Source organism: Mustela nigripes, chromosome 18, assembly GCF_022355385.1.
Source record: "Mustela nigripes isolate SB6536 chromosome 18, MUSNIG.SB6536, whole genome shotgun sequence".
Classification (NCBI taxonomy): Eukaryota; Metazoa; Chordata; class Mammalia; order Carnivora; family Mustelidae; genus Mustela; species Mustela nigripes.
In genome coordinates this window covers 35,520,896-35,548,553 of record NC_081574.1, presented here as the reverse complement: position 1 = coordinate 35,548,553, position 27,658 = coordinate 35,520,896, and the positions used below count along the sequence as shown (strand labels likewise).

The 27,658-nt window shown below is 33.6% G+C and overlaps 1 protein-coding gene across 1 annotated transcript in view; it reads left to right on the top strand.

Moving 5' to 3' along the window:
- Positions 1-27,408, top strand: part of LOC132006452 (A disintegrin and metallopeptidase domain 3-like) — an 85,850-nt gene extending 58,442 nt beyond the window's left edge. The window contains exons 12-17 of the mRNA XM_059384220.1: positions 9,723-9,824; positions 10,282-10,477; positions 17,366-17,456; positions 17,736-17,925; positions 24,132-24,218; positions 27,289-27,408. Coding sequence (XP_059240203.1) covers positions 9,723-9,824; positions 10,282-10,477; positions 17,366-17,456; positions 17,736-17,925; positions 24,132-24,218; positions 27,289-27,408 — 786 coding nt within the window. The remainder of the gene's footprint in view (positions 1-9,722; positions 9,825-10,281; positions 10,478-17,365; positions 17,457-17,735; positions 17,926-24,131; positions 24,219-27,288) is intronic.
- The last annotated feature ends 250 nt before the right edge of the window (positions 27,409-27,658 follow it).

Genomic DNA, 27,658 nt, shown 5'->3' with positions numbered 1-27,658 from the left:
TAAGCCACCCAGGCACCCCTGAATATTATGATTTCTTATCGTCCTCTAGACTACATATTCTTCACAAGTTTAGTTGTCTCAAAATATGTATATTTTGTATGTTCACTTTGCCACATTTGTTTTTCTCTGTATGTTTTGTTTTTCTTCCACTATTTCTTTCAATGATTCAGTAGGTATGTACTTTCAGTCTCCCTTTAGTGATTATCCTTACATTTTTTTTTTTTTTTACTATGCATACCTAAGGTTTAACCATATTTAGGCCACATTTCCCCCAAACTAACAGGATTTAAACCCAATTAACTGACAAGACATTTTTATAAAATATTTAATTTCTGTTATTTGTATTCTTTGCATTAAAAAGTACTCCAGGGGCTCCTGGGTGGCTCAGTGGTTTAAAGCCTCTGCCTTCGGCTCAGGTCATGATCCCAGGGTCCTGGGATCGAGCCCCGCATGGGGCTCTCTGCTCTGCGGGGAGCCTTCTAACTCCTCTCTCTCTCTCTGCCTGCCTCTCTGCCTACTTGTGATCTCTGTCTGTAAAATAAATAAATAAAATCTTTAAAAAAAAAAAAAAAGTACTCCAGATATTTTATTCAGGAGATAGTTGTTTTATTTTGCCTACCATTCCTTTTGTTTATTAAAGGTTTTGTTTTTTTGCATGTATTTCATTTCATTATTCTGAAATAATGTCCTTTTGAATTATATTCTATTCCTTAAAATATACTTATACTTAAATATATACTTTATATATGTTCTTTTTTCAATTTTTTATTTTTTATAAACATATAATATATTTTTATCCCCAGGGGTACAGGTCTGTGAATCACCAGGTTTACACACTTCACAGCACTCACCATAGCACATACCCTCCCCAATGTCCATAACCCCACCCCCCTTCTCCCAACACCCCTCTCCCCAGCAACCCTCAGTTTGTTTTGTGAGATTAAGAGTCACTTATGGTTTGTCTCCCCCCCAATCCCATCTTGTATTTGCGACAACATGGATGGAACTAGAGGGTATCATGCTTAGCGAAATAAGTCAAGCGGAGAAAGACAACTATCATATGATCTCCCTGATATGAGAATAAATAAATATATATGCTCTTCTGATAGGGCAGTTCACTGCCCACTTTTGTTTATCAAAAAAAAATTATCATACTCATCATTTCATTGTGATATATAATACACATGAAATATGAATGATGAATATAACAAATAGATACTTAGCAAGCACCTGAATAATTTACACTGAGGTCCAAACAAACCTTATATCTGCCAAAGGAGTTCCTTTTATGCCTCATCCCAATCATATGCCCCTTCCTTCCAACCATCATTCACAATTTAATGATGATCATTTCAGTGCTTTACTCTTCAACATAGTTTTACCTCTATTTTTTGGATCCTTATGCAATATCATTTGGTTGACTATTTTCTACCTTTATATTGCAATCATGATTTATATCATTTGGTAACTTGGCCTTTCACTCAATATTATGCTTGCAAAGTTCATCTATTTTTTAATGTAGCTATAGTCCAAATGTTTTCATTCCTTTTAGTGTTAATTTTATGAATAGTATAATCTATTTATTGATCTATGTCAGTGAAAACATAAGCTTTATTATTAAGACTCATGTGATTATGGCTTTTTTTGCACATATTTCTTGCTGAACATGTGCCTGCATTGTTCTAAGCTGTACCCCAATAGGTGAATGTGCTATGTCCTGAGGTATGTGTATATATTTCTTTGAATTGAGGATATTTTACCTACTTTGGGTTTTTTTATTCTTGAATAGTCTGTACATGTCTTTAATACACTTTTTGGCTTATTTCATCAGCATTTACTTCTGTAAATTTTCAGCAATTTATCAGTAGTATGGTAGAAGGCTCAGAGATATGCTTTTTCTCCAGTAAAACAAGTTTTCTTGGCACGAGACCAGTCTTGTAGGGAGGATCCCAATGAGCTAGTAGTTCAGGTGAAGCAGTAGGTGGGCTGGTGATACCTGTTTCTTGTGGGTGAACAGCCTTCTGTTTGCAGAATTTACCAGTGCTGAAGGCCAGTCTGTTTATGATGGAACTTTTAGGGATTTTCCCACCCAATTAGATTGGATTGTTTCATAAAGAACTTCTAATGAGAATATCAGAATCATAACTTTACCTCACATAACTATGGAATAAAGTTCTTGGTTCCAATGAACCGGTGAATATCAAAGGAAATTCAGGGCCAGAGGATGAAATCAGCTGTGTGTGGCCACAGATACATGAAGTTTCATGAGATCATAATCAGATGTAGGGCCAACGGTAACTCTTTCTTCCCCCATTATCCTGGACTGCTTTCAGTGGTCTTGTGGCTGAACTCTGCCTACCCCCAATGAAACTTAGCTGCGTTTTTTGGTGACTCATATACTAGCATATCAAGAATATTATTTGGATTGTAAAGTCTGTCTTTAGTCCTTTGCATTTAAATTAAATAGCATTCAGCATAAAGCAATAAAGTTTTTCAGTGAAGGCTATTATAAAAATGTTATGATGGTGACAGAATATCTACACACTCAATAGTGTGTCACATTTTACAAGAATTAGTATAATCCAGAGAAGACACATCACTGTGGGAGTTAAGAACAGTAAAGCTATGCTCTAATTATTGCCTAATGAATTTAAAATGAATTTGGTCAACTTCCCATATGGTATACAAAATAGTAGCTATACACTTTGCTATATACCAAAGGTCATTAGTGGGGAAAAAAATTATTTATTTTTTTAAAAGATTATTTATTTATTTATTTGTCAGAGAAAGAGAGAGAGAGAGAGAGCATGTGTGCACACAAACAAGGGGGAACAGCAGGCAGAGGGAGTAGCAGGCTCCCTTCTGAGCTGGGAGCCTGTTGTAGGACTCTATCCTCAGACCCTGGGATCATGATGAGCCAAAGCAGACCCTTAACCAACTGAGCCATCCAGGCGTCCCGGAAAAAACAATATTTTAATTATTGATAATTTGCTATTCATTCTGGGAACGATTGTTTCTAATTCTTTTTTATATTTCAGATCCCTAGGTAACCCAGTGGAACCATCAGTTCCACAAAACACACAGAGTCAGCAATGCATGACCTGAGAGTGTGTACCTTCTTAAAATTTGTTATACTAGGTTGTTTACCTACTTTACCCAAGTCCCACCATTGGTAACCAATATCCATCATTGCCCCAGTGATCCTTTTCTGTGGATAATCCTGCCACACTGAGTAGAGCCCTCCTCTATGATCATTAGGATCTGTGGAAATGATGGTGTGCTACTGTTGTGGATAAGCCAAAACAAAGAGTTGTGATCTCTGCATTTTATAGAATATAGAGCAACACACAAATATTCACATGTATTTCTCAAAATATATTTGGAATTTTTTCTACAGTTTAGGTTTAGATATGCAATCCATCTTTAATTTTGCCTTACGTGGCAAAAGGGACTTTGAATATATGATCAAGCTAAGGACTTCAAGAGTGTTAATTATCCTCTATTATCTAAGCAGATCCAATGTAATAATGACAAGGGGCAGGTCAGAGTCAGAGGACATGAGAATGATATTTGGAGATATTGTACTACTGATTTTGAAAGTGAAGATTCCATGAGAAGGAATGCAGGTGGCCTCTAGAAGATTGAAAAGGTAGGGAAACAGATTTTCTCTAGAGCTTCCAGAGAATGAACAGCTTTCATTCTTAATTTTAGTCCAATAAGACCCCTTTTGGACTTTTATCTCCAGAGTTATAAAATAATGCATGTACATAGCTTTAGGCCACCGAGTATGGTAATTTTTTCTTACAGCACAAATAGGAAATGAATACAAGACTGTCAACTCTGTGTTTCTTTTGATAGGCAAATTCCTTGAATGCATTTTAACTATTTCCTGCCAAACAGCCTGCAGTTTCTTGAAGAGAACAGTGATTTGGCTATCATAGAAAGCCTAGATCCAATACATTGGCCTATTTTGGGAGAAATCATTATTAGTAGGTAATCTATATTCTATATCCCCTTATCCACCAACTGAGCCAGCTAGATGCCCTAGAAATTACCATATTTAAAGACTATACTGCCTGTCTTAAGTGTGTATTCCACTGGAGTTAACTCTTGGTTGTCTACTTACCTTTTTTAAAATTTCTTTTTAAGAATACATTTCAGGACACCTGGGTGACTCAGTTGATTAAGTGTCTGACTCTTGATTCCAGCTCGAGTCATGATCTCAGGGTTGTGGGATGGAGCCACGTGTCAAGATCCATGCTCAGTGGGGGGCTTACTAGAGATTCTCTCTCTTTCTCTCAAATAAATAAATAAATATTTTTTAAAAAAGCATACATTTCATCTTTCTGAAGATGATCTTCTATTGCCCAGTAGTGAGAAAGAATTTCTCCCAAGAACAGACCATCATATTCCTCATTAGATTTTCTCTGGCATAATATCTGAATCTTCATGGCCTAATGATTCAACTATTGGTTGGCTTCTTTTTCTGGCTCTTGGCTTGCAGGGAATTTTGTCTACCTTTTGCAAAAGTGTTTATTCAGAGTATTTCATTGCCCAGTTCCTGAATGGTTTTTCAGAGATTGTTCCTGGGACACAAGAGGAGATTCAGTTGTTCTGGTAGCCTGGTTGCACTGTTTGTGTGAACTGATTGATTTGACTTGCATGGCCTATTTCATCACCTGGACACTCTTAGTCTTCATTAAAAACCTAGGATGGAGTCACAGTGAACCAAAGGAAATGGTTGCTTCCCCACTGGATTTCAAGGGCATCTACTGGAAAACAGGAATTTATCTTGAGTAGACCATTGTTTTATTATAGCTGTAAAGACTGTTAAAAACAAGATAACAAGCCCACAAAGGAGTTAGTTGGCGTAAGCCCCGTGTTGACCAAACCAAGACTTACTTGGTTTTAACTCTCCCAGAAGAGAGTCTTAAACCAGCCAATCAGGAATCACCTGATCAGTACTAGGTATTCCCTGATAGATCCCTGATATCCCCTAAAGGAATATAACTTTGCAATAACAAACATGCCTTTTTGCCAGTATAACTTCCTGGTTCCCGCTCCCTTCTGCCTGTAAAAGTCTTTTATTTTGTATAGCTTCTCAGATCCTTCTTTGGCTAGATGGGATGCTGGCCAATTTGAATTGACTTTTGCTCAGTCTTTTAACAAGACCTACTGAAATAAGCTGCGGTAAGTCTTTACATTCTCTTCCTTAATGTCTGTATCATTAACCAGAGTGGTCATTGACCAATGATGCTTAGAGCATGAGGTTGCTTCTTAAGTGACCAAGTGACTTCCTATCTTCAAATCTAGAAAAACATGCACTGATCCCTCGTATGTTAGTCAGACAAGCCTACGTTTTAGGATTTCATTAGGCATTTGCCTAAATATATCTCTAATTTCTTCCCTTTCTCATATATTAAGAACATATCTCAGTAAATGTTACAGTGACTAACTGCTCTTGACCACCAGGGATTTTTCTATCTATAGTTACGGCTACTGGCAGAAGGAAAGTAGTTTTACTTTTTTGATGGAGTAGGTGAGTAAAATACCACCACAATAAGCTTTCCTTAATATTAGAAAACCACCAAGCCCACTGATGGAATTCATCAGGAATCTCATTATCACTGAAAACTTCAGCAAACAAGTTAGCTCCACAACTGGCCAGAAGATCCATAGAATCCATTTGTCTTTATAGGCATTGTGACTTTGCCTTTCTTTTGTTTCAGACAAAGGTTTAGGATATGTCTAGGTAGTCTTCATTATATTTATTTATATTTTCCTTCTGGCTTACTGAGTTTTGTTTTGTTTTTTAATTTGACTTATGTTATACTTAATTAGATGTAAATAAAAGAAGTATTAGGATATTTACATTACCACAGACAGTTCTCCCATAACTCCATTGACAAGGAGGAGTCAATCCCATCAGCATCTGAAACTTCTAATCCAGTCACAACACATTATTTTTGCCCACTACTGAACTTCACATGAATGAATCATAGATTTTAGATCCTTTCTGATTCTAGATTTTTTTGCCTATATTTTTGATATTCGGTTTGCATGATTGAACATATCTATAGTTCATTGATATTTATTGTGGAGTAGTATTTCTTTGTATGAATATAACATTGTTTATTCATGCTATTATTAATGAACATTTAGGTTGTTTTTGGTTTCAAGTCTTATGAAATTGCTTCTAAAGAACATGTCTTTTTTTCCCTATTTTTAGGAATAGAATTGCTGGGTCATATGTTAAATGTACTATTAAATTTGTAACAAAGTATCACTCTGCATTTTTAAATTCTTGTAATATTTTACATTCCAACCACCTATGTATGAGAGGGACAGTTTTTCCTTATTCTTAACAACTTTTGTTACTGCTAGTCTCTTACATTTTGGTAATTTCAATGTATGCTTGTATTTCACTGCAGTTTTAATTCATATTTTTCTGATAACTGATCATTCTAGACAGTGTTTCATGTGATTGTGCGATATTCATATGTCTTTTTCTCCTTTTTGAATGTTCATGTATTTTGCATAGTTTGATGGATTTTTTTTACTATATAGTTATAGTAATTCTTAACATAAGCTATATGCAAATCCTTTGTCAGATTTTCTCCCAGTATGTGGCATGTTTTGTACTTTGTGTCTTATCAGTTCCAAGTTGTGAAACTTTCTCATAAGTTTTCTTCTAGAAGTTTACTGATTTTATCTTTGATGTGTATGCCTATGATACATTTTGAGTAGCTTTTGTTTTTAAGTATTAGGGCGTATTTTTTCTCTATATGTATATCTTTAAAATCTCTAGCCCTATTTGTTGGAAAACTACCCTTTTCCCATTGAATTACCATGCTATCTTTATTGAAAAAACAGTTCACATACTTTGTGTTTTATTGATCCATACATCTAGCCTTACATTAATACCAGCCCTTCTTACTCTGATTCACAAAATTAGGTAAATTGTGTCTTCATATTTTGTACTTTATTCTGAAGATAGATTTGGTGATTTTAGGTCTTTGTATTTCTGTGTAAAATTTGGAATCAACTTTTCCATTTCTACTCATAGCCCCCCAAAAATAAAAAAAAAAAAAACTTTGTGAAATTTTAATTGGAACTCTTTTGGATCTATATATGAATTTGTGGGGAATTAATGTATTCTTAATGTGATTTTCAAACTATGAACATAGTATATTGTTCTATTTATTTAGATGTCTCTAATTAAATTAAAACCTAAATATTTCATATTTCTGAATGTTATTATAAATTGTGTATCTTTTTAAAAAATCTATTTCCAGTGTCCTTTTCAGGTATATAGAAACAGAATTAAATCATGAAAGTTGATTCCTCTGATCGCCAGTTTAAGATTTCTTTGAATGATTCATATTTTGGAAAATACCCACAAAATGGCTAAATTAAAATGATCAAATAATCCCAGTGAATATATGAAAAAAGAATATACTTTTGGAGTTTATTCCAGAAGTAGGAAAACATTTCAGTACTTTTCAACATATATCAAAATTAAAAGAGAGACAAAAATTATGATATTAAATATTGAAGAGATATTTTATAAAAGTTTGGACATCTAGAACTAAAAATTATATCCTTTTGATTTCTCTAATTTCTCAATGGCATACCACAGTTACCTATTTTTTTAAAGATTTTTATTTATTTATTTGAAAAATAGAGAGCTAGAGAGCACAAGCATGGGAGAAGGAAAAGCAGGCTTCCTGCAGAGCAGGGTGCCTGATGTGGAGCTCAGTCCCAGGGCTCTGGGATTATTACCTGAGCTGAAGGTGGCAGTTTAACTAATTGAGACACCCAGACTCCCCAACAGTTAACCTATTTTAAAAAGTTCTCACATTTGGTCCCATTGTGGGATTCCATTTTTAAACCACGATTCACTGAACATTAATTTCTAAGCTCAATGTTTATTGTAGCTTTCCATTATACACTGAGTATTGTCAAAAAATGCTCCTCACTATAGGCTCTCTCTTTGATTCTAGCCTTAGGAGGCTTTCCCTTTCATGTCATTGATTTTTGTCCACCCCCCCAATATTAATATTTAGTGTGTGTTCAATCTTCTGTCTTTACTAAATACTTTTGATAAGTTTTATTAAAATCTTTATGTTATAGAGCATAATACATTCTTTCTCATAATGAAACAAAAATATCTGACTCATAAATATTAAAACTTATACAATAATAACTTTTTAAAATTTTATTTATTTTTGTATTTGACATAGAGAGATAGAGAGCTCGAACAGGGAGAGTGATAGGCAGAAGCAGAAGGAAAAGCAGGGTCCCCACTAAGCAGGATATCCCAATGCAGGGACTCTATCCCAGGACCCTGGGATCCGAGGACCTGAGCCAAAAGCAGAGGTTAACTGACCGAGCCATCCAGGCACCCAATAATAACATTTTAAAATATACTTTAGTATATGCAGTTAATGCAATTGAAGACATTGACATTGTATCTAATTTTATATAGGATATTTATTATAACAATCCAGGTATTACAAAAGTTCAGAAATAAATTTTATTCTATAAAAGCAACTGATAAACTTCTGTTTGGGGAAAGAGATACATCATTATAGTTTCTTTCACACACTACTCAAACCATTCAACAAAAAAATAAATAAATACATACATAGTATGTATAACACATTTTACACACATACGAAGACTCACATATTTCCTGGGGTTAGGGTGGAAGAAACTTCTATTCGTAAACTCAAGAACAAACCCCAAAAAGATGATAGCTCTCAGAGTTCTGAGATAGGTCTACTATTTCACACTCTCACAATATCAAAAATTTACCCAAACAAACAAACAAAAAAACCCAAAATGCACCAAAACAAAAGTCAGTTGTCAATGACAAATTATAAAATATAGCAAACATATACTGGTGGCCAAGGGTTAATATAATTACTACAAAAGTGCTTACAAATAAAGGAAATAAACAGAATGATTTGACAGAAATATATGCACAGAAATATAAAATAAACCAGAAATTTAAAAAATTTATAGCACATTAGTAATGAAAATTATAAAATTGAAACAGATGTAAGCACTTAGTTATTTTTACCTATAACACCTATTGCTTTACTAATTTTTAAATATTACTATCAGTCCTGTGAAACATCACTCTTGCACTTAATAAATATATAGAAAGAAGGAAATAAGCGTATTTTGTAGTCTTTAATAGTTTTATACTCTATGATCTATTTACTGCTAAAATCAATCTTTAATATAAAATCTTGGAAATAAAAATAATAAAAATAAAATTTTCATTGAAACATCCTTTGAATAAAAAAGTTATAATTTAGAAACCTCTATTTTATCACATTCATAAATTTTTATATAATCTCAATATGTTATCTTGAGGAGAATTGATGAGATGAAAAAGTACTTATAGTAAATGGAAAAAATACTTTTAAACTTATAGTGCGTCTATTTATGAACACAAAAAAGGTTGACAAATTACATTAAATTTTTAATGGTTCAGTTTATTAAGCATAGAATCATAAATAATTTCATTACTATCTTTTTTCCCATACTGGAACTATATTTTAAATGAAATGTTGTTAAAAATAAACAGAAGTAAAATTCATATAGTGATTGTAATTAACTAAGAGACATACTAAAGTACATTTTGACAATAAATAAAATAATTTATTTGATTGAAAATTCCTACTATTGAACTTAATTATATGTACTTTTAGCATTGCAGAGGATTTAAAAAATGCTGTAATCCTGCAGATTGTACTCTGACTGAATTTGCAGATTGTGGCACTGGACCGTGCTGTGATAGAGAAACTTGCCTGGTAAGCTTTCAAATTACTATAGTATTTTCTTTCATGATTTTTTTTTCTGCTATTGTGCATTCACTTTTTTTTTTTACTTCTTTTTTCATATCCTTCAAATATATAACTTTAAATACTTGATTCATACACGGTTGACTTCAGAATTCAGAAGATGTTCTTAGATTTTTTTCAATTTCTTTCTTATCTTTGCCTTCACTGTATTGTTTCAATCTCCACTCAAGATCCATCCAGTTATCCAATACCAATTCCAGATTATTTGGGCATATGAATTCTTCTTGGTCAGACCCGAGGCAATACCTGAATGTAGTTCTTCATGACCTAACAACTTATAACAAAATTACAAATAAGCCAAATATAATATTAATGGAAATGACAGAAATACTTTGCTCTTGTGTAAGTTGTTTTATAGTTTTGATTTACTACCTTACAAAACTAATTGTTTTTCTTTGTCCCACAGATATCTATAAGAGGAACTGTATGTCGGGAAAGCAAAGATCCCTGTGATTTTCCAGAATTTTGTGATGGAAAAAGTGAATCTTGTGTACCTGATACAAAATCTGCTGATTTAGAGCCATGCAATAATAAGACTGCCTATTGCTATAACGGAATATGCCAAGATACAGATAGACAGTGTGCAGACTTATTTGGAAAATGTAATCGTTGTACTTTTTTTTCTGGGGTTCATTTTCATTATTTTGTCTTATATTTTTTTCCCAGTAAAGTTAGTATACAGAATTATATTAGCTTCAGGTGTAAACTTCAGTAATATAACAATTCTATACATTACTCAGTGCTCATCATGATATGTGTACTGTTTAATCCCCTTCACCTATTTCATCCATCCCTCACCTATCTGGTGACCATTATCTGGTAACCATTGGTTTGTTCTCTAGAGTTAAGAGTGTGTTTCTTGGTTTGCATCTCTCTTTTTTCCCCTCTGTTTGTTTTGTGCCTTCAATTCCACATGTGAGTGAAATCATGTGATATTTGTCTTTCTAAGATTGACTTATTTTGCTTAGCATTGTTCCTGACTTCCTGTATCACTTCTAAAATTTTTTTCCTAGTGTCTTTTGGGTTCTCTAGATAGAGTATCATGTCTGGAGGTGTCTTTGGGTCTAAAATGAGTCTCTTGCAAATGACATATTAATGGATCTTGCTTTTTTATCCAGTCTGATACTCTGTGTCTTTTGATTGGAGCATTTAGCCCATTTAGATTCAGGGTAACTATTGAAAGATAGGAAATTAGGGCATTATCTGTATATTAGGGTATAATATGTAAATGACTTTCTGTATATTGACTTTCTGTATATTGTCTTTCTTCCTTTCTGGTCTTTTTAACTTTTGGGATTTATCTCTCCTTAATGGATTCCCTTTAATATTTCTTGTAGGGCTGTTTTAGTGATCACAAATTTCATTTTTCTGTTTGTCCTGGAATCTTTTTTATTTCTCCTTCTTCCCTAAATGACAGTCATATTGGATAAAGTATTCTTGGCTGCATATTTTTTCTCATTTAGCACCCTGAATATATCATGCCAGTCCTTTCTGGCCTGCAAGGTCTCTGTGGACAGGTCTTCTGCCAGTCTAATGTTTCTACCCTTATAGGCTACAAACCTCTTTTCCTGAGCTGCTTTCAGGATTTTCTCTTTGTCTCCGAAATTAGCAAGTTTCACTTTTATATATGGAGATACTGACCTATTTTTATTGATTTTGAGGGAGTGTCTCTGTGTCCCCTGGAATTGAATGCCTGTTTCTTTCCTCAGATTAGTGAAATTCTCCACTATAATTTGCTCCTATATACAGCTTCTCTTTCCTCTTCTTCTGGGATCCCAATTATTCTAATATTGTTTCACTTTATGGTATGACTTATCTCTCAAATCCTCACCTCACGATCCAGTAGTTGTCTTATTTCTCTTTTTCTCAGCTTCTTTAGTCTTAATCATTTTGTCTTCTATGTCACTAATTCTCTCTTCTGGCTCATTTATCCCAGCAGTTAGAGCCTCCATTTTTTTAAATTGCATCTCATTTAGCCTTTTTAGTTTCAACTCGATCAGATTTCATTTCTTTTATTTCTCCAGAAAGGGATTCTCTGGTGTCTTCTCTGTTTTTTTCAAGCCCAGCTAGCATCTTTATTATAATTGTTATTCTGAACTCTTGTTCTGAAATATTACTTATATCCACACTGATTAGGTCCATGTCAGTCTCTACTCCCTCTTGTTCTCTTTTTGATGTGAATTTTTCCTTCTTGTCATTCTGCCCAGAGAGAGATGATGCAAGAATAGATGCATGTGAGAACAAAATACTAAAATGGCAACAATGACCCAGAGAAATGTACACTAAGCAAATAAGAAGAGACCTGAAACTGAAAAATAAAATTAAAAGGAAAAGAGAATATAATCAGACAGGGGAGCAGAACAGAACAAATTCCTGGATCCTGTGTGTATTTTGGACTTTTTAATAGAAAAGTAGATCCCAAAACTAAATAAAAACATAACAGTAAAAAAATAAATTATACAATATAAGGATAGAGTATAATTATAAAAATGAAATTAAAAGACAAAAAAACAAAAAGAAAGAATAGAAACAGGTGAACAGAACAAAACAGTACACTGTGTCCTGGGGATATTTTAGTATGTTTGTTAGAAGAAACTATATCCCAAAATGGCAAAGAAAGAAAAACTTTTTTATACACAAAAATAAAATTAAATACAGTGAAAGGATAGAATGTAATTGTGTTAATTGTGAAGGCAAAAATTAAAGACTTTTAAATGAGTTGATAAAATAAGAAATTGGTTGAGAAGGGAAGAGAGAAAAATTAAAATTGGAAGATTCAAGAATCATGGGAGAAAAACCATGAATTCTATATACAATTTTCCCTTAGCACTGGAGTTTTGCAGTTATTTGTGATCAGCAAACTTAGTCTTTTTTTTTTCTTTTCTTTTCTTTTTTTTTTTTTTTTTTTTGGTGCAAAATGATGGTTTATTAAAGCACGGGGACAGGACCCGTGGGCAGGAAGAGCTGCTCAGCAAACTTGGTCTTAACAAGATGTTCTTGCTGATCTTCGGGTGGAAGGGGCCTGTTCCACTTATTCTCACATGTCTTTGCACCTGGTAGAACTGCACCACCCTTGCCAGGGGTTTAGGCTAATTAAGTGACTCTGGGTTGCTCTAGAGCTTTTGTTCCCTGAAGGCTTTGAGTGCCTCTCTAGAGGATGAGAATGAAACTGGTGACCTCCCAATCTCCAGTCTCAGAGCTAAAAGCTTGCATCCCCAACTACTCAGTGCCCCCTCATGGATAAGCGATCAATCACTCCTGTCTCCTTGGTCTCTGTCCACCCTTCATGCTCACCCAGTCTGTGATCAAGCATTTCTGTCTCAGGCATGTGATCCTACTTCAAGTCTCCAAACGCTACAGACTCCTGCAACAGATACATGTGGTGTTCCTGGTTGGGGAGATGACTTGGCTTGGTTTTTCTCCTTGCTGGGACCCAGCTGATCATGTTGTGGTTTGGGCATTATGGCAACCCTGAGCCTAGTGTTCACTACTGGACTTGCTGATTGCACCTGGCTTTCCAGCTCACATGCCTGGGGAACTCTGCCATGCTCAAGCATCCTTGTTCTTTCTTAACTCTGGGGATTCTGAGACCATGCTGTCTCACCTAGGATTCTACCCTGCTTTGCCATCTTAGTGCCTTTCAGGCAGGGACATCTGGAGAAGACTTTTAAAAGTTCTTATTTTTTGCTCCATTGCCACATCACTTTCTGATAGCTGACTTATGGAGGCTCTCTTCCCCCATGATTTATCTTCCCATGTATTGCCTTGGATTCACTTCAGACCTCCTACCTTGCAGAAAGTGGTGGCTTTTCTATTGTAGAGTTGTTGTTGTCCTTTCTTAGGTCTCCATTTGAGTTCAGACTAATTTGATAGCTTTCTAGCTGACTTCCTGGGACCAGATGAAACTAAGTTTTCCAAGTCCTCCACAGCACCTTGGACTATTTCCTTACTTATTTGGATAATATGTATTTCTTTTTGTTGTCTGATTGCTGGGGATAGGACTTCTTTCTATTATAGATCTACTTTTGTGAGGGTTTTTATTATGAATGGATATTATACTTTGTCCAGTGCTTTTTCTGCATCTATTAAAATGCTCATATGGTTCTTGCCTTTTTTCTTATTGATGTGATACTGATTTGTGAATATTGAACTACCCTTGCATCCCAGGAATAAATTCCATGTGTTCATGGTGAATGATTTGGATTGTTAGTATTTTGTTGAGGATTTTTGCCCCATGTTCATCAGATATATTGTCCCATAATTTTCTTTTTATTTATTTTTTTATTTTTCTTTTTTTCTTTCTTTCTTTTCTTTCTTTTTTTTTTTTTTTGGTGCCCTCATATGGTTTTGATATCAGGGCAATTATGGTCTCATAGAATGAAGTAGTATTTTTCTATTTTTTGAATAGTTTGAGAAGAATAGATATTAACTCCTCTTTACATGTTTTGTATCTTTTGCCTGTAAAGCCATTTGGTCCTGGACTCTTGTTTGTTGGGAATTTTTTTGATTAGTGATTCAATTTCATTTTGCTAGTAATAGATATTTTCAAATTTGGTTTTGGTAGTTTATATATTTCTAGGAATTTATCCATGCATTCTAGGTTGTCCAATTTGTTGGCATACAATTTTTCATAATCTCATAATTCTTTATGTTTCTGTGGTATTGTTTGTTTCTAATTGTTTTTGTTTTATTTTTTTGTTTGTTTGTTTCTAATTGTTTTTTTTTTTTTTTGCGGGGGGAGGTCCTCTCTCTCTTCTTTTTCTCTCTCTCTCTCTCTCTCTTTTTATGCTCTGGCTAGAGGTGTATTAATTTTGTTGATATTTTCAGAGAACCACCTCTTGGTTTTATTGATCTTTTTTTTTTTTAAAGATTTTATTTATTTATTTGACAGAGCGAGAGAGAGATCACAAGTAGGCAGAGAGGCAGGCAGAGAGAGGGGGAAGCAGGCTCACTGCTGAACAGATCCCAGGACTCTGAGATCATGACCTGAGCTGAAGGCACAGGCTTAACCCACTGAGCCACCCAGGCGCCCCTTATTGAACTGTTTTATTGTTCCTTTAGTGTCTATATAACTTATTTCTGCTCTAATATTTGTTATTTCCTTCCTTATGCTGGTTTTGTTTGTTGTTCTTTTTGTAGTTCCTTCAGGTACCAGGTTAGGCTGTTTATATGATATTTTTCTTGCTTCTTGAGGTAGGCCTGCATTGCTCTAAACTTCCCTTTTAGAACTGCTTTTTTTTCTGCATCCCAGAGGTTTTGGACTACAGTATTTTTGCTTTTATTTGTTTCCATGTTCTTTCTGATGTCATCTTTGATTTCTTGATTAACCCGTTTATTGTTTAGTAGCACATTAGTTAGCTTCCATGCATTTATGCTCTCTCCAGATTTTTTTCTTGTGGTTGATTTCCAGTTTTATAGCACTGTGGTCAAAAGAGATGCATGGTATGACTTTGATCTTCTTGAGTTTGTTGAGGCTTGTTTTGTGGGCTGATTCTGGAGAATGTCCCATGTGCCTTTGAAAAGAATGTGTATTTTGCTCTTTTAGAATAGAATGTTCTGAATATATCTATTAAGTCCATCTGGTACACTGTGCCATTCAAAACCACTATCTCCTTGTTGTGTTTCTGTTTGGATGATCTGTCCATTGACATAAGTGGGTTGTTAAATTCCCCTATTGCTATTGTATTACTATCAATTATTTTCAGTTATTATTTCTTCAAAAAAATTTTCTGCTCCCTTTTCTTTCTCTTCTTCTAGGAGATCCCTTAATGCAAATATTTTAAGCTTAATGCAGCCACTAAGTTCTCTAAAACTATTCAAAATTTGCATAATTATTGTTATTCTTATTTGCTCAGCTTGATTACTTTCCAGGCCTCTGACTTCCAGGTTACTAGTTCTTTTCCTCTGCTTCATGTGGTCTACTATTTATTCTATTGGGTGTATTTTTAATTTCATTTATTGTGTTCTTCAGTTCTGGTTCTTTTTTATCTTTAAGAGTCCCACTGATGTCCTCCACTCTTTTTTCCAGTCCAGGGAGTATCTTTATGATTACTACTTTAAATTCTCTATCAGGCATATTACCTGTATCAGTTTTGGTTAGGTCTCTTACTGTAGTTTGGTCTCATTCCTTCATTTGGGGCACGTTCCTCTGTCTCCTCATTTTGTCTAAATGTGTTTTTTTCTCTGTGTTAGGAAATTCAGCTATTTCTCTTGCTATTGAAAATAATGGCATTATGAAGAAGTGCTCCTTTAGTACCCTGCAGTACAGTGTCCCCTGTTCCCCAGGACCTGATACTTTCAGTGAGTGAGTGTGTTGCCTGAGCTCTCTTTTTCCTTCAGTAAGGTTGTCTGCAGAGACTCTTCTTTGCTTGCTGTGCACAGTGTTTGGTCCATGGCTGGGTGCAGCACATTTTAACAAGGTGTGTGTTGGTCTTCTTGTGAAATGAGACCTGCTGCCATCATCATGCAGGAACTGAGGTCTCATAAAACATGAGAGTCTATTGACTGGGTATTGGTGGGTTTTGCACTGATTTTCTGGGGTGGGAGGCCCATGCATTGGGATTAGGGCAAGCATGACTGGGTAGGGCTGATCCACTAAAGCATGGGGAGTGGGGCTTGGTATAAACAAATTAGGTAGCAACTGTTTGTGCCATGCTCTTTCCTGCAGGTGACTCTGTGTTTATACTGAGCAGTGGGGAGAAAAATGGCACCTGACAGCTTGTTTTTGGAGTCATTTCTCTATGATTCTGGCTTCTCTGAATGATGGTCTGAGATGAGTAAATCCCTTTCCTGCCTGTCTGCCCCTGGTATTTTTTAGACTGCTGTTTCCATGTTATATCTCTGCTGGCTGTTTGTTTTGCTACCTAAGAATGAGAACTCAGCTTCCTAATGACTTCTGGGCTCAACCATAGCCTACCTGCTGATTTTTAAAATTTCAAGCTTTAAATACCATTGGTTGTAAGAATTCATAAAATTTGTCTCCTCCTGCTTTCAAAACCAAATATGCAGGTTTATCTTTCCTGTGTGGGCTCCTGAGCGGTTCATTTTAAAACTACATTTTCCTAAAGTTAGTAATCTACCCTGTAGCCATGATAAAAGGTATTGTTTGTGCAAATCCAAACTTGAAAATAAGTTGCGAATCAAAACAACTTTGAATTACATCAAGAGATAGATCTAATAATGATAAGACAAAAAACAAGATATTAGTTAAATTTCAGGTAAGTGGTGGAAAAAAGTAGAATATTAGAATTGCAGGCAAGAGAGTAAGTGATTGATTTCTCAATAATTTCTGCACTACGATGGCAATTTTCTTATTCTCAAGTAGATAGTTTTTAGTGTTTCTTCTTGTATAGCCAGTAGATAATATCAAAAAGTTACTGTAGCTGACACTGATTGGGCATTGCTGTCACCTAGATGTCTCTATGTTAATTTACCATACTTTAAGTTTTTAATCTTTTTAAAGATGAGTAATTGGAACTTTATATCTTCAGTTGCAAAGGGTTCTACTCTTCTGTGTACACAAGAAGTAAATATGCAGGAAGATGACTTTGGAAACTGTAAAAGAACCTTCTGTAATTTTAGGTATGTATTTAGAAAATTATACCTTTTCCAGTTGTGTTTGTGTGTTTATACTGAAAAGAGTCATTTAGTACAAAAGAGAAATGAATACATTATATACAGATAAATATTAATGTTGCACTTCCTTAGATTGTTTTGTTTTGAATAGCTTTGGTGCTATGATCTATAACATATTCAATAATCTTCATATTTTGAACTATTATTTCCCTTATATTTTTGTCCTTAAGTGAGATTTAGATAATTTTTTCTGCCTTTAGATAATTTTTTCTGCCTTATTGCCAGGGATATCCTTTGTGGAAAGATAGTTTGTCACTGGACACGTTTAGAAATAATACCATTTAAAAAATTTGATGTTCAGTATACTTACATGGAAGGCCATCTGTGTGTCTCTGCATATTTAAGAGTACCAACAAAATATGTAACAGAAGATTTTACCTATACTTCAGATGGCACTATGTGTGGTCCAAATAAGGTAAATAAAAATTTGACATGGTTAAGTATGTGGTGTGCGGGTGTCTGTGTGTGTGCACATGCACACAAATGAGAGAGAAACAGAGAAGACCTTAACATCTGTTAATAAAGATTATAAATTTTGGTTACTGCATCATTATCTTAAGATTTAAATTTCAAAATTTCTGTTGGTCAAAAAACACTTGCTTCACTATCATTTGTTTATTATGAATTTTTCTATAGATATTTAAACTTGTTTTCTCAGACTTAAGAATATTAACCTCTTCATTAGGCCAGGATCTGGTCTGCAAAAATTTATAGAAAAAACAAAAAAGAATCAAGTAATACAGCAAAACTAAGTGAAAACTACCTGAATAATAAGAATGGCAATGAAAACAAAAACAGCCAAATATTTAATCCTGCAATAATTGACAAAGAAGAATTAATTTGATTTTTGAAAATAAAACAGCTATTTGCTCATTAGTCAACTCCTCTAATTGTTCTTCCAAGAGCATACTATATAGTTGTTAAAAATTTGGCCACGACATGAGACACAATAATAAAATGGAGTTTAAGCTTTATTTATTTTTCTTTTCTGTAAATAGTTTAAGAAACAAAATAAAGGATCTTTAAGCTTACTACCATTGAAAAATTAGTTGGCTAATTTAAAACACTACTAAAGTATCTCATGTTTATTTTTAGATAATTTATATCAAGATAACATATTTTAAGAAATGTAAAATAGAAGAAAACGGAAAGGAGTAGTAAATTTATCTCAAAATGGGAAAATGTATCTCTGCATAAAAATACTGGAATAATCACAAAGGAACACATAGTGCTGACTACCTTATAAAAGTAATATGTCATCCCTTTAAGGATTTATTTCAGACAAATTGAAAAAATGTTTACTACAAATGTGAAAGATTAAATTTATAAATTTAATCAGCTAATTTAATTATTCATTATTAGAAAAACAAAAGCACTCAAATGGTGCAAAAACAATTTGATCTTTGTCCTTGATTTTTGGCACAGAGCCCCTAAATGCCTTGGAATTTCCCGAGTAATAGGAATTTTGTTATTGTTGTTGTTATTCATAAAGAGCCTCTTCTAATCAAACTGAATTTATGCTAATGAAGTAACAGGATGAAGACTTTAGGTAACTTTATGATGGAGCTGATCACTAGTAAGACCAATTAAAGTGTTATTACTTTCAGCCTTCAAGAAGGGAAGTAGTATGGTTAGAGATTGAACAATATAAAAACTTTTAAACAATGAGATATAGTATGCTTCTAGGTTGGTGAAATAAATACAGACTACATGAATATTCAGTTACTGTTTTTGTCTAATCAAATAGGAGTTGAACATAATAATTGATGATGAGAAGCATAGCTTATTATCATCCTAAAACAAATATAAATTAACACATAATTTCTGGGATGTGATTTAGAAATGTCTATGGAGCCAAATATATTGTTACATGTTTTTATTGATTTTTTAAAATTATTATTTGTTGCCAATTTTGATTGACATATAATTGAAATATAACATTACCTTAGTTTCAGGTGTACAACATAGTAATTCAATATTTGTATATATTGTGAAATAACAACTGTAAGAAATCTAGTTAACATCCATTACTATACATAGTTACAGAATTTTTTTATTATTTTAAAAATGTTGAAGTTTTACTCTTTTAGCAAGTTTCAAATAGGCAATGGTGTTATTAACTGTAGTTACTGTACAATAATTCCCATTAGTTATTTATTTTATAACTGCAAGTTTGTAGTTTTTTACCCCATTCGCCCATTTTATCTACTCCCCTAAAGCCCCACCATTGGCAACTACCAATCTGTTCTCTGCATCTAGGAACTTGGATTTTGTTGTTTAAATTATACATCCAACTAAGATAACACAGTATTTGTATTCCTCTGTCTGACTTATTTCAGTCAACTACCATTCTCAAGGTTCATTCATGTTGTCACAAATGGCAAGATTTAATTCTATTTTATGGATGAGTAATATTCCATTGTGTATATTTGCTCCATTTGCTTTATTCATTCATTCCTCAGTGGACATATAGGTTGCTTATGTATCTTGTCTACTGTAAATAATGCTGCAGTGAATATGAAAGTGCATATTTATTTTTGAGTTACAAGTTTTTATTCATTTTGTATAAATACCCAGAAGTGAAATTGCTCTATCATATGATGTTTCTATCTTTAATTTTTTGTAAGAACCTCCATACTCTTCTATTTCTATCTATCTACTATTTCTACACTATTTTCTGATTTACATTTCTACGAATAGTGCACAAGGGTTCCATTTTCTCTACATTGTCACAAACATTTATTATTGCTTTGTGTTATTATAGAAGTCATTCTAAGATCCTAGAAGAATAGGAGAAAGAATTGAAGGATGGAAAAGTATTTCAGGGAATAATACTTGGAATGTTTCCACATTTGGCAAAAGGCACAAATACCCCGATGCAAAAAGCAAAGAACATCATATAGGATGAACCCAGTGAAATCCACAGCAGAATACAGCATAATGAAATTTCTGAAAATTAAAGACAAAGAAAAATAATCTTATCATAAAAGTAGTGAGCGTGAAATAACATGTACAAGAAAAATACAATTTTAATAGTGACAATTAAAACATACATATGCCACAAACGATTTCCATGCTGGTCAGTCCCACTACTGCATATGACCACTAAAAACTCTAGAGATCACTCATCTCTTCATCAGTGATTCTCTGCCTGGGAAAGTCTGATCATTAGCCTCTGTCCACCTGGCCAACGTCCCCATGGAGGGGAAATCAAAGAAAGAAGTGAGGGAGGAAGGAAACTGAAGGGAGGGAATGGGAAAGGAAATTGGAAGGAAGGAAAGAAAGAAGGAAGGGCAAGCCGGAAGAAGGCAAGCCAACTTTTCCTACTTGGTTCTGTAGAGGCTTTCAGCTGGGCTGACTTTATACTCCCATACCATTTTTAATTTATAAATAAATAAACAAATAAAACACTGGAGTAGAATTTAGTGATTCATCAGTTACCTATAACACCCAGTGCTCTACTCCAGAAACCAATATCGCATTGTATGTTAACTACTTAAAATTAAAAACAAACAAAAATCCCCCAACTAACTGACAGGCTTCTACATGTAATAGGGACTTGTCACATGATAGTATGCATTAGGGAACTGGCCTGTAGGGCAAGGTACTTCCAGTAGTTTAATGGACTAACAACTCTTCTAGAGTACAGACCTCTTGAAAAACCCAAATTCTATAATCACCATTAATTCAATTGCTTTAGGAAACAAAATACCTTTCTAAATGTTCTCCCTTGGGATAAAAGTGTTGTGCTGGCTGAATTTTGTAATTGAGAGAACAGAGAGGTGAGTAGTGAATATGAGAGCTAACTGCTTCTGTGATTTTGTGGACACTTCCATGGGTAATTGCGCATTTTGCCCCCCTGGCCAAACTGCACTTTTGGCTCTATCCTTTGCTTTTCCTTATTACTCTGAGGCTGCAGATCCTCCAAGCATCCCAAGCTGGTCAACCAGGCTCCCTCCTTGACCATTGTATATGATGTGGTTGCTTCCTCACTTCATTTTACCCATCGGTGGCTTCGTTTTATTTTGAAACCCAGAAAGTTCTTAAATCTCTCGTCTTCTAATTGCCTTGTTCTGATTCTCCTTTACTCAGTTTAATTGGGAAAGGGGAGCAATTGTGAGTGCCATGTCTGTGAATTTGAACTGGTATTATTCTGTAGTTATTTTAAAAATTCATCAGATATACTTTATTTTCATTGTTATTCTACATTGTTCAATTGATCTCAGAGTGGTTGGAAAGAAAAGATGTCTTTATCTTACTCTCATTAACTATGGCTCCTATGTAAAAGTTATCTTGATAAGAGAAAGAGGGAGAGAGGGGAGACTATATGTCTTATTTATTAACATGAAGAAAAGTATGTCTCTTATGAATCATAACAAAATTTTAAACAAAACACATATATTAAATACTGAAAAAAGTATACTACATAGAGATAAGCTTTATTTTAACAATGCAAGTTTGCTTAATATTGGATGTGATAGAAAGATTTTATGATTTTTTTTTTAAATTTATAAGACTTAGAACAGGAGACTAGGTTATCATTTGATTTCTAGTTTGCTTAGGTAGGGTAGGGAAGATAATCACATCTCAACACATTCATTTCAAACTTGAAAAAGGTGCATTTTTTTCACCACATCTGTATCTTTGGAGTAAATATCCAGTAGTACCATTGTAGAGTCATAGTGTAGCTCTATTTTTAATTTCTTTAAGGAATCTTCACACTGTTTTCCAAAGTGGCTGCACCAACTTGCATGAAGCAATGGGTGTGGTGCATAAACAGTGAATCTTGGAACACTGAAAAAATAAAATAAAATCTAATTTAAAAAATAAAGAAAAAGAAAAAAAAAGAAAAAAGTGCATTTTACTGTCCAAAATTAGGTAAGCTAATCAATGAATAAATAAATATAATTAACCATCTTTTTCTTACTCATACCTGGGACTATAAGGAAATATACTTAAATAATTTAGACATTTCTCCTTAGAAATAGGTATTTACTTACATTGCTTCTTATTGTTTCTTCTTTTTTCTTTTTTTTTCTTTGAACCATGATGTCCTGCGTCTGGGACACTATTTGTGTCTCTTATTCTAAGAAGGAGGTCTTGTAGAGTAGTTTATATTCAGAACATCATATCAATCATTGCCCAAGGCTAAGTACTTTTATAGTGTCTCTAAGTTTTTCTGTCATTACAAAAGAGCCAAATTGATCTGTTTACTTGAAAGTAACTGTATCAGGGGTGCCTGGGTGGCTCAGTGGGTTAAAGCCTCTGCTTTCAGCTCAGGTCATGATCCCAGGGTCTTGGGATCAAGCCCTACATTGGGCTCTCTGCTCAGCAGGGAGCCTGCTTCCTCCTCTCTCTCTACCTGCCTCTCTGCCTACTTGTGATCTTTATCTGTCAAATAAATAAATAAGATTTTAAAAAAATAACTATATCAGAAGTATAGGTTTTAATTTTCCTGGATTATTTTTCCCCTAAAGACAATGCAGTGAAGTATGACTAGTTTATTATTGCTTCAGTGATAATGTTTAAGAAGAACTAGAAAGAAGATGGTTCTTTGGACAGGTAATGCTGATTTGCCCAACATTTCATTATTCTTGCTAGTTTCATCAGAGCACTTACAGTAATGAACAAGTTGATATTCTTTCCTTTATGGTGACTGATTAATGGTGATAGAAAATAATGATTTTTAAGACTATTTATCATATATTGAATAGTCTATCAGATAACTTGAGAAAAGCCAACATAATTTTACAGACTCCCCTAAAGATATTCACATTAAATTAAAATTAGCATGAAGTTTACATACAAATCAGGTCATCAATAAATAATAATTAAAATGATATCTTGTATTTAGTAAGGATTTACTATGTGCCAGGCACTGCTTTTGTTCCTTTATGTCTAACAAATTATTTCATCTTCATAACCTACACTTTTAAAAAATTTGGGTATAATTGTTATTCCAAATTCAAAGGTGGGTAAATGGAGGTATGGAGAGATTAAATAACTTGCTTTAGTGCAAATATGAAAGGTAAGAGACACTGTCATTAAAGCTGGAAAAATGTAAAATATAAAAATGACAAGAACACTAATTTAGCATTGATAAATATGTGGTTCTGTGACTAAGGGAGTTCTTCTACTGAATATTGGTCATTGATAACTTGTGCATGAATTTAAAAGAGTAGATTTATTATCATCAAATATAAAATGAGGATAAAAATATTTCCTTTGAGTATAATGAGCATGTCTCATAAAAATACATAGAAAGTGCAAAGACAGATCCAATCTCATTACAAATCACCAGTAGAACTTGGCCATTTTTGTTCTTATATCAATTGGTATCAATATATCAAAATTCACAGCTGTGCTCCCTCATGGGAAAGAAATAGTATCTCATTTCAAAATTTTATATTTGGTAAAGCAATAACATGTCATTTGGACTCTCATGTTCTTCTTTTAGAATGAGTAGATTCGTGAAATCCAGATTCATATTATAGATATGATATATTTTATATGAAAAGTAAATATACAGTGTATTGTGCATTTAATTTTTGTACCAAGTACAATTGCTCAACTTTTGACTTTACATTTACAGTTTTTGTTGTTTGTTTTTTAACATTTTAGTATTGTGATCGGGGGCGTTGTGTTCCTAGGAGTTCGTACACACAGAGAACAAATTGTGATGCAAATATAAACTGCAGTGGACATGGGGTATGTAATGGTTATTTCATTTCAGTACAGCTATTTTAATTCATGTCAACAACATTGTCCAAGATAATGAGGTTTAGAATTATTTGATATAGAAATTACTTTGAAAATTTTCAGTTAAAATAAGGAAAGTAGATTCCATTATTTATACATATACATATGATTTGTGTGTTCACTCACATTGTTGTAGGCTTCATGAGCTTGGAAGTTTGTAAAAAAATACAATATGAAATAAATTCATTTCTAAATTGAATATTTTAAGGATTACTCATACACATTTAACATACATGTAAATCTTGCTTGTGGTTGAGTGTATGTGTACCGATAAATATTTGAAAGCATACTCAATATATTTATATTACACATATTATAATCTAATATTTTTGTGAGAGTAGAGTTTCTTGTCTATTAAGATCTCATTCATCCTTCAGTGGTTTCAATTTATTTCCCTGTATGTCTCCTCAATGCTATATTTTAAGAATCATTCACTGATGGACTTTTGGAAAATGTTAACTTTTACTTAACTATTGTAAGTAGTGGGACAATGGACATTATGGTACAGTTACCTTTGCACATTTGCCTGACTTCTTTAATTATTAATGAAATACATGATTGGCTACATTTATGCAACATTTAAATTTTTATAAATATTATATTGTGTTTAAAGAATATTATACCAGTTTTTACTCCCACCTACCGGATATAAAAATATGCATTTCCTTAAATTCTGACCAGACTAGCATCTCAGCTTTTTAAAAATCACTTTCAACATGCTAAATCCATTGCTAATTTATAATTCCTTAATGATAGAGTTTTTAGGCACAATATATGTATGGTCATACTTGCCAATTGCATTTTTATTTGTCTATACATTGTGAAATTATCTACTAGGGAATAGAAACTGGTAAACTTTGTTTTCCTGAACATACATTTAGGCTTTAACTTTGTGGCTGGTGTCTCTTGCCATATCAATGCTTCATATTTTATATGATAATCTGGAATAAAGTGACCTACCTGCATGTCTTGTATTCAGCTTTTCTCCCTAATCACTTATGTGCCCTATTAAAAATTTCTTTCTTTTTTATTTTAATTTAATTTAATTTCTTATTCAATTTTTGCATGACCTAGTTCTAGATTCCCTATTCTGCTTCCAATCCTTTTTTCAGTTCATCCACCAGATGACATTTGGAGATAATTTCTAACCCTCCTATCTAGCAAAATATGTTTTGGTATTTGGTATGTCATTAAACAAACTTCTGTTTGTTTTTCTCTCCCATTTTTGGTAAAAGATTTTATAACAGCTATTTTTTAACTTAACACAATTCAAGAAAAACTTTAACTCCTACTATTTTATATTTTTTTTATTGAAACATAGTTGGCACACAGTGTTACATTAGTTTCAGGTGTAAAAGAGTAATTCAGCAACTCTGTACATTATGCTATGCTCACCACAAGTGTAGCTACCATCTGCTATTACAATATTATTGACTATGTTCCCTATGCTATATTTATTAGCCCCATGACTTACTCATTCCATAACCGATGCCTGCAACTCCCACTCGCTTTCACTAGTTTAGTCCTTCTCACCATTACTTCACTTTCTGGTAACCACAGTTTGTTCACTGTATTTATGGGTCTAATTCTGCTTTTTTGTTTGTTTATACATTTTATTTTTTATATTTCATATGAGTGAAATCATAATGGCCATTTTTCTTTCTCTGTCTGACTTACTTCATTTAGCACAATACCTTCTAGGTCCATCCATATTGTCAAAAATGTCAAGATCTCTTTCTCTTTATGACTGAGTAACATTCCATTGTATATATATACATACCACATCTTCATTCATCTACTGATAACCACTTAGGTTGCTTCCATATCTTTGCTAGTGTAAATAGTGCTGCAAGAAACATATGCCTTTCTAATTAGTGTTTTTATTTTCATTGGGTAAAAAGTAGTTTTAGAATTACTGGATTGTATATATTTTTATGTTTTGGAGGAACCTCCATAATGCTTTTGACAGTGGCTGTACCAATTTACATTCCCACCAACAGTGTTCAATTGTTCCCTTTTCTCTAAATCCTGTTTTTCTTGTTTTGGTACCAGCCATTCTGAACGGTGTGAAGTGATACCTCATTGAGGTTTTTATTTACATTCTCCTGATGATTAGTATAATTTTTGGTTCATAATTTTATGCTTTTCTGGAATAAGACATTTCAGTTGTGTCAAGAAGGTTATCTACTTTTACTTAAAAAATACATGAGAAACAATCTCCCTATGACTCTGCAACTGCACTACTGGGTATTTACCCCAAAGATACAGATGTAGTGAAAAGAAGGGCCATCTGTACCCCAATGTTCATAGCAACAATGGCCACGGTCACCAAACTGTGGAAAGAACCAAGATGCCCTTCAACAGACGAATGGATAAGGAAGATGTGGTCTATACACTATTGGAGTATTATGCCTCCATCAGAAAGGATGAATATCCAACTTTTGTAGCAACATGGACGGGACTGGAAGAGATTATGCTGAGTGAAATAAGTCAAGCAGAGAGAGTCAATTATCATATGGTTTCACTTGTTTGTGGAGCATAAGAAATAACATGGAGGACATGGGGAGATGGAGAGGAGAAGGGAGTTGAGGGAAATTGGAAGGGGAGATGAACCATGAGAGACTATGGACTCTGAAAAACAATCTGAGAGTTTTGAAGGGGAGGGGGTGGGATGTTCGGTGAACCTGGTGATGGGTATTATGGAGGGCACGTATTGCATGGAACACTGGGTGTGATGCATAAACAATGAATTCTGTTACACTGAAAAGAAATTAAAAAATAATAATAATAAAAAAGAAATTCTCTATGATATTTGAAAGGTATAATTGTAATAAATTTCATGGGAATTTATTATATTACATTTTATTTTTTTAAATATTATTTTCCACATTAAGTAAAAACCATCGATAATACATAAATTACAATAATTCAATAATTTACATTGACTAACAATCAGAGTAATGCATTTAATTTTTATGTTGTATATAAAATGTTATTTTTTTATTGGCTTTGATTTCAGGTTTGCAATAATTTTCTTCATTGTCACTGTGATGTTGGATATTCTCCTCCACTTTGTATACCGTCACGAACATCAAAAGGAGGAAGTATTGATGACGGGTTTTGGAGTAAAGCATGTTAGTATCTAGATGAGTGTGCTTCAAGGAGCTTTCTGCCCATACAGTAAGGGTCTACATCTCCAATGAATATGTGGCTACAGAGCACCCAACATATGGATAGTGCAACTAGGAAATGAAGATTTCCATTTTATTTTACTTTATTTAAATTTAAGTAGCCACTTGTGACTTAGTGGCAACTATATTAAACAGTACAGCTCTGTACCATATTGCCAATCAAAATTTTATATATACTTTTAATTCCAATTAAGACGT